Source organism: Narcine bancroftii, chromosome 7, assembly GCF_036971445.1.
Source record: "Narcine bancroftii isolate sNarBan1 chromosome 7, sNarBan1.hap1, whole genome shotgun sequence".
In the NCBI taxonomy this organism is placed as follows: Eukaryota; Metazoa; Chordata; class Chondrichthyes; order Torpediniformes; family Narcinidae; genus Narcine; species Narcine bancroftii.
In genome coordinates, this window is record NC_091475.1 from 192,008,991 (window position 1) to 192,021,687 (window position 12,697).

The following is a 12,697-nucleotide window of genomic DNA, read 5'->3' on the forward strand; positions in this document are numbered from 1 at the left end:
GAGGTAAGGTTAGCAGAGCTAGGACTTTTCTCATTGGAGCTCAGAAGAATAAGAGGTGACTAAATAAAAGTCTACAAAATTATGAGAGGCATAGATAGGGTGGATACCCAGCACCTTTTTCCTGGGGCGAGAGTACAAACGCCAGAGGACATCTGTACAAGGTGAAGGAAGGAAAGTTTAGGGGAGATATCAGGGTAAGTTCTTTTTACATGGAGAGTAGTGGGTGCCTGGAATGCATTGTCAGGGATAGTGGTAGAGGCTGGTACGGTACATTTAAAATGTCTTTTAGATAGGCATTATGAATGCAAGAAAATAGAGGGTTATGAGTGTATGGTAAGGAAGTTTTAATTTGTTGAGTATGTTTATGAAGGTCGGCACAACATCAAGGGCTGCAGGGCCTGTACTGTGTTGTAATGTTCTGTATTCTTCATTCTATGATTGAATTTCAGAGCAGGGAGGTTCAGCTGCAACTGTGCAGGGTACAGTGAGGCTGCATATGGTGTGCTATGTGCAGTTCTGCTCTCCTTACTTGAGAAAGGAGATACAGGTACACAATCCTTTATTCGGAACCCTTGGGGGACACTGTGTTCCGAGTTTGAGATTTTTTTGAATTTCAGAACAAAAGCTAGCTGCCCCAGATTTAAGCCCACCCGAATTGGGCTGCCGTATCCACCCCCTTTCAGTTGCAATGCCGTCTCCCCCCCCCCCCACCCGCCTGCCCAGGTCACACCGCCGCCCCCTCCCCCCCCCCGCCGCCCCCTCCCCCCCCCGCCGCCCCCTCCCCCCCCCGCCTGCCCAGGTCACACCGCCGCCCCCGCCCCCCCCCCCCCCGCCGCCCCCTCCCCCCCCCGCCTGCCCAGGTCACACCGCCGCCCCGCCCGCCCCCGCCCGCCCCCCCCTCCCCCTCCCCCTCCCCCCCCCCCCTGCCCAGGTCACACCGCCGCCCCGCCCGCCCCCGCCCGCCCCCCCCTCCCCCTCCCCCTCCCCCCCCCCCCCCCCTCCCCCTCCCCCTCCCCCCCCCCCCCCCTCCCCCCCCCCTCCCCCCCCCTCCCCCCCCCTCCCCCCCCCCTCCCCCCCCCCTCCCCCCCCCCTCCCCCCCCCTCCCCCCCCCTCCCCCCCCCTCCCCCCCCCCTCCCCCCCCCTCCCCCCCCCTCCCCCCCCCCTCCCCCCCCCCTCCCCCCCCCCTCCCCCCCCCCTCCCCCCCCCCTCCCCCCCCCCTCCTCCTCTTGTATTCACAACTTCATATTCCCAGGTGACTAGCTCATCAATATTATTTTCGACATTCAATGCATTCACAGATATGCCAAGTAACTGTAATTCCATTATTTAATTTCCATTTTCCTGAAATTGGTAAAATCTCTTCACTGGCTCTGCTACTGAACTGTCTTCCTTATTTTTATTCCATTTCGAGATACCTTATAATGATACAGAAATCTTGTCATTTGCCTCATTTCATGTCTGAAGTGTCCAGATCTAAAATAATGTTAATTAACACTAATTACAATAAAGTTATTATTTTATCTGCCTTCTCCATGGTAATGTGCTGTTTTTATAAAATGCTCTAATTGACGGTTTTACTAATTAGACAAAGAATAGTTTTGGAATTTTTTGTATGAAATATATAAAACAGACCCATTGGCTCTGTCATTGCATATGGTAATCATTCTTTGTAATTTTTGAAAAGCAAATAGATGTGCATTGTCTCCCTATCACACACAGCAATATTAAGCATGCAATAACATTCACCAAGGGACTCATTATTGCACAGAGATTCTGTTGACTAGTGAACCGCTCAAGCTTGCAGGTCACCTGCTCTCGTGAGCTTATTCTTATTAGGTGTTGGTCTGCAGATTTAATATTCCTCCAGGATGCTAGTTACCATCTGTGTGAAGCAAGCTATTTCCAATCGTGCCAAATTCCACACCAGAATTGCTTTGTGAATCAAATACATCTTGCCCTCAGGCTTACTGAATGTCAAAACTGTCAAGCAGATTGAATGTCTTTGAGTGTCTCAGATACTCACGTTCAAAATTACTCAAATGATGGAAACATTTCTAACAAAGTTACTAGTAAAAATAAGAATATACAACCTATAAACATTAGGGAATGATTAACTACCTTTAAATCAATTCATTTAAATAATAATACACTTGTGATCCTGTTTGCAGCTGTTCCTTCCATTTGAGATCAATGGCTGCTCCGGACTAGGTGATCTGAAATTTGAAAGAGTAGCAATCAGCTTTACTGAGTTTAGGACTTGTTTTTGCTTGGGGGACCCAAATAACTACCCCTCTCAATGTGGAACAGGCTTTTTGTGTAATATCTGCTCCAAAATGTCCATAATCCCTTGAGAACACAAGATGCAAGAGCAGAATTCAGCTTTTTGATCCCTCAGCTTATGGCCGATGAATTTTTTCCTCTCAACCCCATTCTCCTGCCTTATTCCTGTAACCTTTGACACCCTTACTAATCAAGAACCTAACCTCTTCTTCAAATATACCCAATAATTTGACATCCACAGCCATCTGTGGCAACAAATACCACAGATTTGCCACTCTCTAGCTGAAGAAATTTCTCCTCAACTCTGTTCTAAAGGAGTTACCTTTTATTCTGGGGCTGTGCCTTCTGGCCATAGACTCACACTTCTGGATACATCTTCCCCATGTCCTCTCTATTCAGGTCTTTCAATATTCAGTAGATTTCAATGAATCCTCCTTCATTTAAACTCCAGTGAGTACACGCCAAGAACCATCAAACACTGCTCATGTTAATCCACTGAACCCCGGGATCAATCTTGTAAACCTCTTCTGGACCCTTCTGCAATGCCAGAACATCCTTCTTTTGATATGGGAGCCAAAACTGCTCACTATACTCCAAATATGGCCTGGCCAACATTTTATGAAACTTTCTTAATTTTATATTCTAGTTCTCTTGAAGTGAATGTTAACATTGCATTTGACTTCCTTACCACTGACTCAACCTACACGTTAACCTTCAGGGAATCTTTCAGTAGGACTCCCCAAATCCGTTTGGAAGTCTACATTCTGAATTCTCACCCGATTAAGAAAATACATAATTTGTACCACCTATGCTGCATTCTATCTGCCACTTCTTCTAACTTGTCAAAGGTCTGCTGCAGACTTCCTGCTTCCTCAATGCTATTCACCCCTCTACCCATCTTTGCATAATCAGCAAACTAGGCTACAAATTCTGTCATCCAAATAATTAACATAAAACGTGAAACGTGGCAGACTCAACACCTACCCTGTGAAACACCACTAGTTACCAGCAGCCGACCAGAAGAGGCTCCCTTTATTTCCACTTTGCTTTCTGCCAGTCAGCCAATCTTCTATCCATTATAGTACCTTTCCGGTAATACCATGGACTCCTCTCTTGTTTAGCAGCCTCATTTGCAGCATCTTATCAAAGGCCTGAAAATCCAAGTCCACAACATCCACGGACTCCTGCTTGTTTACTTTGATCCATGGAACAAGAAACAGGCCCTTCGGCCAATCCAGTACACGTTGAGCTATTATTCCGTCTGGTTCAGTGTTTTTCAAACTGCGCCCCAAAACTCTCATTCCACCTTAAGCAATCTCTATTCCGTAAGTGCTCTGTGATTAGCAAAGGATTACTTAAGGTGATATGTGAGTGGAAAGAAAAAATTTGAAAATTACTGTTTTAATTGTACCTAATTGACTCGTTATGTGCACGGTGTCATAATTCTAAATGACAATTTTTTTCAAGCAAAATATTTCAACAACAATTGGGTCTAGAGCAGTGGTTCTCAACCTTCCCTTCCCATTCACATACCACCTTAAGCAATCCCTTACAGAGCACTTGTGGGGATTACTTAAGGTAGAATGTGAGTTTGTGGGGTGCAATTTGAAAACCACTTTTGGCCTGGTTCAATAGACCTATACCCAGACATTAGCCCTTCATACCCCTCCCATCCATGTACTTACCCAAATTTCTCTTAAGCATTGAAATTGAACGTGTATCCACCACTACTGGAACAATGTGCCAAAAGGCCTCTTTATGATCCTTTCTACCTGCATTGCCACTTTCAAAGAATTACATATCTGTACTCCTAGATGCCTCTGTCCCACCACAGTCCCCAACTGTTTACTGTGTATGTTCTACCATGGTTCTTCATCTCAAAGAGCAACACCTCACACTTGTGCACATTGAGTTCCTTCAGCCATTTTGCAGTCTAATTTTTATAGCTAGCCTAGAACTTGCTGCAAGCTTTGAAAGGATTCCTCATTATCCATTACACTCTCAATCTTTGAATCATCTGCAAATGTTGATACAATTTACCATGTTAGCATCCAGATAATTGACAAAGTTTACAAAGATCAATGTACCCTGCTCTGATCTCTGAGGCACATCACCTGTCACAGCCCTACAATCAGATTTCACAATTACCACCTTCTGGCTTGTCCCACAAAAGCCAACATCTAATCCAATTTACTACCTCATCCTGAATAGCAAGTGACTAATCCTCCTTGACCAACCCCTTTTGTGGGAACCTTGTCAAACTCCTTTCTAAAGATCATGTGGACAACATCCACTGCCTTTTTTTCCATCATCCTTCCTAATAACCACTTTGAAAACAAGATTGGTTAGATATAACCTACCACACACAAAGCCACATTGACTAATTTGATTAGTCCTTGCCTATGCTAGAACTTGTATATTTTGTCTCAGAATAACCTTACAAAAGCTCTTTGGCCTATAGTTATCTGGATTATTTTTGGATCCCTCTTAAACAATGGAACATCATTACCTGGCCTCCAAATCCTCTGGCACCTCATCTGTGGTTAAGGACATTTTAAATATCTCTGCTAGGGCTCATCAAGACAAGCTTATTGTCATTTGATTGTATAATTACAACCAGATGAAGCAGCATTCTTCAGTTTTTGGTGCTAAACATAGAACTATAGAATACTTCAGCACAGAAAACGGACCATTCAGCTTCTCTAGTCTGTGCCGACCATTGTCTCCCTCTTCTCTCTTTGGCTTGGCTTCGCAGACGAAGATTTATGGAGGGGTAAATGACCACGTCAGCTGCAGGCTCGTTTGTGCTGACAAGTCCGATGCAGGACAGGCAGACACGGTTGCAGCGGTTGCAGGGGAAAATTGGTTGGTTGGGGTTGGGGGTTGGGTGTTGGGATTTTCCTCCTTTGTCTTTTGTCAGTGAGGTGGGCTCTGCGGTCTTCATCAAAGGAGGTTGCTGCCCGCCGAACTGTGAGGCGCCAAGATGCACGGTTTGAGGCGAGATCAGCCCACTGGCGGTGGTCAATGTGGCAGGCACCAAGAGATTTCTTTAGGCAGTCCTTGTACCTCTTCTTTGGTGCACCTCTGTCACGGTGGCCAGTGGAGAGCTCGCCATATAACACGATCTTGGGAAAGCGATGGTCCTCCATTCTGGAGACGTGACCTACCCAGCGCAGTTGGATCTTCAGCAGCGTGGATTTGATGCTGTTGGCCTCTGCCATCTCGAGTACTTCGATGTTAGGGATGAAGTCGCTCCAATGAATGTTGAGGATTGAGCGGATACAACGCTGGTGGAAGCGTTTCCTCTGCAAACATACAACCAGACACATACAGAAAAACAATGCATATTCAGGACAAGTATTCATCTATACAAATAAATAAGTACTGTTTCTTGAATATGAGAGTCTCGGATGGTTAGTGTGAGCAGTTCATTTGGTCGTTCAGCATCCTCACTGCCCATGAGAAGAAGCTGTTCCTCAGCCTGGTGGTGCTGGCTCTAATACTCCTATATCTCTTTCCCGATGGAAGCAGCTGAAAGATGCTATGTGCAGGATTGAAGGGGTCCTCAATGATTTTGCCGCCCGCTTCAGACAATGATCCTGGTAGATCACGTTGATATGGGGGTGGAGGGGGGAAACTCCAGTGATCCTCTCTGCCACCCTTATGGTTCTGTGGATTGACCTCTGATCCATTTCTCTGCAGCCACCTTTCCACACTGAGATGCAGCCACCCAGAGGCGTAACAGCAAGACACGATGGTCTATCTATAGTCATGCTCCCACAAAATTTAAATATGGTTGCCAAATTTTATTGAAAGTGTCGTATTTTAAGTTATGAGTGATTTTCTCCAGGGGAACATGTATCAGTTAATTATCTGTTCCTATGGAGTGTGCCAACCCTTAACATCTTGAAAAAAGGCATTTAAGATATGTTCAAACTCGTACATTTCAGATATGGAGTCCACATTTTAACAAAAAAAGAATAATTATTCCGTAAGTTATATGTTATCTTATCTAAATAAATACAAGATCTCAATTCATTATGCCATCCATGTACATTCAATTCAATATCATTCTTCCATGTAATTGCAATACATTTCCAAGCTACAGCCAACGTCAGATGAATAAATGCAATTTGAAATATTAGAGGTGGCTTTTTCACTCAGCGAGTGGTGGCAGAATGGAATGATCTTCCAAATGAGATAGTTGCGTCAGGGTCACTTCAGTCATTTAAGATAAGGTTGGATGTGTACATGGAGGTGAGGGGGTTGGAGGGTTATTGGCGGTGAGCGGGAGGTTTGAGCTAGTGGAGTTGTTCTAGTGAACCGGTGTGGACTCGAAAGGGCGACATGGCCTGTTTCCGCTCCGTAAATAGTTATATGGAACACAGCTTTGCATTTCTATGTTCCAGTAAGTAATGCTCAGACAGATGACAGATTTCCAGGTAACCACTCGGCACTTCCTGGCCACTGCCAATGCGATCATCACAAATTGAGTTTGGAATTTGGACAGCTTCATTGTAAGTCTTATGTCCATTATGTTTTCCAACAGGAACAACTCAGGGTCCTGCAGGAATTCTTTACCTATGATTTTTCCCTAGGGCTTGGCCGAGCTCCACCAAGGTTGCATGCACAAAGGTTCCTGTCTCAATGCTGCATCTAAAACATTGATCTGATCATTCTGATTTCGATCTGTTCAATTTTTGCGGCATCAGGTACAACTGGTGTAGAAAATCGTACTGCACTAGCCTATACCGTGAATTGATGGTTGTAGTCATGCTGGCCTGACACGAGTTGGACCAGCACCACTCATCATTCTGACTCCCACTTCTGACTCGATTTATGAAGGCCTGGCTTGGGTCCTTCTGTCTGGAGCAAGAAATATACTAATTACGGGAAAGGTATAGGTGGTTTGGAGACCAAACAGAGGAGATTTACCAGAATGTTTTCTGAATTGGAGAACATGTCATATGAAGCAAGGTTGACAGGGCTAGAGCTTTTCTCTTTGGAGTGGAAAAGTACTGTATATAAGGATTAGAGGGTCTGAGATAGGGTGGACATCCAGCACCTTTATCCTGGGGCAATAATAGCAAATACCAGATGTCATCTGTTTAAGGAAAGTGGAGGAAAGTTTAGAGGAGACATTAGAGGTAGGTTTTTTTACTCAGAGAGTGGTTGGTGCCTGGAATGGATTGTCAGAGGTGGTGATGGAGGCTCATACAATAGGGACATTGGCACATGCATGTAAGAAAAATAGAGGGTTATAGATGTGAAAAAGGGAAAAATTAGATTGCCGTGGAGTAGGTTTCCATAGGTCAGCACAACATTGTGGGCTGAAAGGCCTGTAGTGTGCTGTAAGGTTCTATGTTCTAAAGTCTTATTTGGAAAACTGAAATGTTAGAAACTTGTAAGGAGGTTTATTTGCAGTTTACATAACACAAAAATGAGGAATAAGTGACTGCCGATTACAATTAAAAGTTATTTAATTTTTAGATAATATCAATGTTTGATTATTTAGAAGCAGCTACTTTATATGGTTGTATAAAGTGCCAAGGGCTTGGGAAGGATGGTATTCCTGTCATCACAGCTTCAGAAGGATTTGAAGTTATTGAAGTTACAAAGGTGAGATCCTCTTTAATATAATTTTCTTTCAATAACACCATTGGTGAAAATGCAGTATTTTAAATCTGAAACTTTCCATTTTAAAAAATATATTATTTCTCTTGCAGAAAAGTATTTTGATCTCCTGTCCAGATGGGAATGCAGCCTCAAAATTTCTCATGCCTTATGCAGTCTTTTCTAGAATACACACCAAAAGTGTAAGTTCATATTTTTCTTAGATCCTGCTTGCCTGCATAAACTAAAAGATTTTTGGACTTTTCGTGGGACAATAACATTCCATACTTTCAGCCTTGTGTGACTACAGTGTTGATTTGAAAAATACTTGGATTAAAAATTCTGGATTTAAATAATCTCATTTTGCCTTTCAGTGATCGATTCATGAGAGCAAATAGCCTTTTTAATGAGTACCTATGGTTCTTGCAACATTAGAACAGGTTGTGGATGTTTAAAAATATAGAACTCTAAAATAGGAAAATGTTGAATGGGACTAATGACATTTAATTAATTAGTTTAACATCTAGATTTTTGGAGAATTAAGACCAATCTTAAAAATTATTATGATGCATTTGCTCTCATGTATTAATCTGGCACACTCATGTCTTTGGTGCTGCAGGACCAGCAGATTTTGCTTTCTGTTGGATTTTATTCCAATTAGTATCCCAATGCTTATTTAATAGTTTTTTTTAATGTTTTGTGGTAAAATAATACATTTTCCAGTTAACCCAATAGGTTTCAAGGGAGCATAGTCAATAGAACCAGGTGAGTTTGAAGGGAACATGGGAACTGAGGCCCTGTTGAGGGCATGGAAACCTTGACCTAGTATGTAAAAGTGAGCAGATAAGCTGGTATTCACATATTTCAGGGAGTATGGGAATCACCATCTAGTGAAGAAGATGCCAAACTATTTGGGATTTTGAAATAGTGGGAATGTGGATTATTGGAGTTTTACTTATTCACAAAAAGATTTCTATCTTTTTTTTTGCCAGTTGTTACAACAATAGCTCACAAACTTTATTGTACTGCACTCACATTTTGACGTTCATGCTTTTCTATTAAGAAAAGTCAATTGTATATAGAAGAGAACAATATTATTTCAGTAGTTTGTAGCACATTGTTTGAACTCTCATCTGCGAATTTTGGGTAAAGAAGAATTTACTGAAAAGAAACTGCTAAACCTATTCTAAATGGAAGTACTCTAGTGTTACTGCTTTAAAAATTGTTAGATTTAGCAGTCATAACACTGATTAGTAGGTATTAATTGAGTTAATTATACAATGCCAAGATGTTAATTGCACTTTAGTGAGATGGTTTCACAATTTAATATGACTATTTTGTTTCACGGGCCTGAAAAGAGTAGGATTCAAAAATTTGTAAATAAGATTTTCTTTCCCAAATAAATGCAGTACAACTCCAATTATCCAAAATCGGATTCTCCAAAATCCTCATTTATCCAAAATATTTTCCACAGGTTGAAAAAAATTTCACTCGACATGAAATTAGAAGGACAATTGTCCTCATTTCAGATAACTCCCTCCCCTCTCTCTTTCCTTTTCTTCTTTACCTCACTTTTTTTACTTTCTCTCTAACTTTCCCTCTTAAACTACATGCCACTGTCTCCCAGCTGCAAGCGGTCGGAAGAATCCCTTGTCTTGGCATCATCAAGGAGAGCGGCCTCCCGGGCAGGAATGGGACCTCTGGCTCAGTGGCGTTCCGTCCCTTCCTATCTTCTTCCCTTCCTCCCTCCTCAGCACACCTGAATGCCTGACAACGACTTCAAACCCTCCCCTCGGCTTACTACTGCACACGCACACCTGACGTGTGCGGTAGGCTTAGGGAAGGATTTGGAGTTGGGACTTGGGCGTCAGGAGCTCCAGTGAATGGGGAGACCCGCTAACTCACCACTGAATGTTCCACTGGCCTGGGAAGCCTCCCTGGGGATCAGCGACAGTGGTGGGAACATGTCGGGGATTGGTGGAGGCAGTTGGGAGGTCATGGTGATCGGCGGCAGTGTTGTGGCCAGCAATATTTGGTGAGAATTAAACATTATTTTAATGCTTAAAAAGCCTTCCCTTGTTGTTTGCTGTAGTTTAAACATTAATACAAGTGATTTGCTGTTGCTACTGGGCTGTTTTTAAAAATGGCCAGTTCTCCAAAAGAAACGTTTATCCAACATAAGCCTAGTCGCAACAATTTCAGATCATTGTAGTTGTTCTGTACATTGTTTATCATACAGGAGCTGCTAATATTCGTCAAATACAGGTACATAATCTTTTATCCAAAACTTCTCAGAATAATAGTAACGGTGACTTGAATGTGCAGCAATGGCGGCACCCCCCCCGGCAGAGCACCGCCAGCACTGACATATAAGGAACACTCACCATGCTCGGTACACTTATTCTCCTTCCTCATCCTAGCATTCGTTCTCAATTATACAACACAAAATATTACATGCCAGCCTGTTCTCGTGAGACCGTCTTGTCGCAGTTTATTTTGACACATTGTAGACCACTGCCAAAGGTGCTATTTTGTGTTGATACACCCCGAATGGAAGGGTCTCTGGACGGGGTGGGGGGGTATTGCGGCAGCTCTGGACTGGGGGAGGGGGGTGGCGGGGGTGCAGCATGCTAGATGGGTTGGGGGGGTGGTAAATTAAGTGATATAAAGATAGATCATAAATTTACTAGCACTGAGACATAGTACTGGGATTGGGTCTCATCAGCTTTGGTGTGCAGACAACATCCATGTAAAAAATGTTCACTTTTCAGAGGTTTTGAAAGTTTCAGATAAAAGATTATGTACCAAAGATAAGGTTTTGCGTAAATTTTCAATATTATGATGCAGTTGTATAAATTCTTTCACGTGCAAATACACCCAAACAATAAAAGAAGATTTATAATTCATGAATACTCCCATTCTTCCTGAAAATTTCCCACTTTGTCTGTCAAGAACTTACCATTGTGTTAATGTTTTATATTCAAGACCAGTCCTCTTTCTCTTTGACCTCATGACTGCTTTCACAACTTTGCCTGACTTGTATGCTGATTATTTACTTGGCATGTTGGCCAGAAGTTGTCCAGGGCAATGAATCTGTAGAATTTGTTGCTACAGACAGTTGTGGAGGCCAAGTCATTGGGTGTCGATTGATAGTTTCTTGATTAGCCAGGGCATCAAAGGTTATAGAGAGAAGGCTGGGCAATGGGGTTGAGGAGTAAAATGGTTCAGTTCATGATTGAATGGCAGGAAAGACTCAATTGGCTGAATGGCCATTTCTGCTCCTATGTCTAATGGTCTTAATAGTTAAATCAATGGATGTGGATATGGCCTAAGGACCACACACCTGTCTTCATTGGTAGGTTGGCAGAGGAGAGGGCCAGTACCTTCAAGTTTCTGAGGACCTCTCCTGGGGCTAGCACATGGAGACAACTGTGAAGAAAGCACACTAAAACCTTTACTTCTGTATGGGGGCACCACAGTGGCATAGTGGGTTTTCCCCAGGGCTCCAGTTTCCTCCCACTGTTTGAAACATACTGGGGGTGTAGGTTAATGGGGTATAAATTGGGCTGCACAGACTCGTGGGCCAAAATGGCCTGTTACTGTGGCTGTATGTCTAAAATGTTGATTCAATATTTTGTCAAACATCTAAAGATTTACTGTGAAAAGTATGCTGAAAAGTATGTTGCATCATGGCCTGGTTTGGTGATTCAAATGCTCAGGAATGCCAAAGGTTGCAGAAAGTATCAAAAATATCCAAGTCTATTCCATTTATTGAAGACGTCTATGTGAAGGATAAAAGACCTCTGTCACCTAGCTACTATCCTTGGGAAGTAGGTACAGAAGCCTGAAGTCTGGCACCTCAAGGTTGAAGAGCAGTTTTTATACAGTGGCTTTGCTCATGAACCTTCCCTTACGACCCAAATCATAAATCACAGCAGCAATCATAAAACAACCTGTCTGCACTATTGAAATGCCATTTTTTTTCTTGCTCTGTAACTGTGAATACTGTCTTTATTTATCTATACATCTATTCATGATCTCTTTCTGAACTAGAGTAATTTAATGCACACTGATTTGGATGATGTGTCTTGCGTACCTGCTTTTCTGCAGAAAGTAAGAATCTTAGTATATACAGTATGCACATTATACTTGTGTTATGACAGTGAATTCATGATCATTCCAGCTTCTGTCTCTATTGTAGTGGTTAATCCATGTGTATATCCCGTTCATACCTCCTCTGCATTTCTAATAGGTCGGTTTAGAGGGGAAAAAAACTCAGGCAGCCAAACACTGCTGAATCTATTGCTGTAACTTATGGCAGAGTGAACACAAATTTTGACTTGTGCTATGTTTAATATGAAACAAACAAAACTAATTTGAAAACCAGAGATGTTTGTCCCTTTGATATTTTTTCTATTACATTTGCTTGGAATCTTGGCCTCTCTTTGCTACCCTACCTCAGTCCTTTGACTAAGACGGCTAATCCAAATGAATAAAAACTTTAACTTACTTGCATTTCTATTTCAATTGGTTATATATGTTATAACATTTTAAGAATTTTAAATTAAATTTTGCTGCTGTAGAAATTAGACAATGCAATTGGTGAACACCAAATCGGTCATATCTTGTGCATGTTTCATTAATATTGTGTATTATTGTTAGATTTAAGAACAGCATTGCAGCTTTTAACCTTTCATTTAGATAACCAGCATGGATATATCCAGTGGTGGAGGACTGGGTGTATCTTGTAGTACAGATGGAACAATGAGAGTCTGGCAGGCCAACAATGGAGAATTGAGGGTTA

At 42.4% G+C, this 12,697-nt stretch overlaps 1 protein-coding gene across 3 annotated transcripts in view; it reads left to right on the plus strand.

Moving 5' to 3' along the window:
• The window catches only part of LOC138739535 (proteasomal ATPase-associated factor 1-like), a 52,543-nt gene that overhangs the window by 9,864 nt on the left and 29,982 nt on the right, over positions 1-12,697 (plus strand). For 2 of the 3 annotated variants that reach the window (XM_069891808.1, XM_069891809.1), the window contains exons 3-5: positions 7,796-7,899; positions 8,007-8,096; positions 12,595-12,693. In XM_069891808.1, the coding sequence (XP_069747909.1) occupies positions 7,796-7,899; positions 8,007-8,096; positions 12,595-12,693 (293 nt within the window). The remainder of the gene's footprint in view (positions 1-7,795; positions 7,900-8,006; positions 8,097-12,594; positions 12,694-12,697) is intronic. The other variant, XM_069891810.1, reaches the window with a different exon arrangement.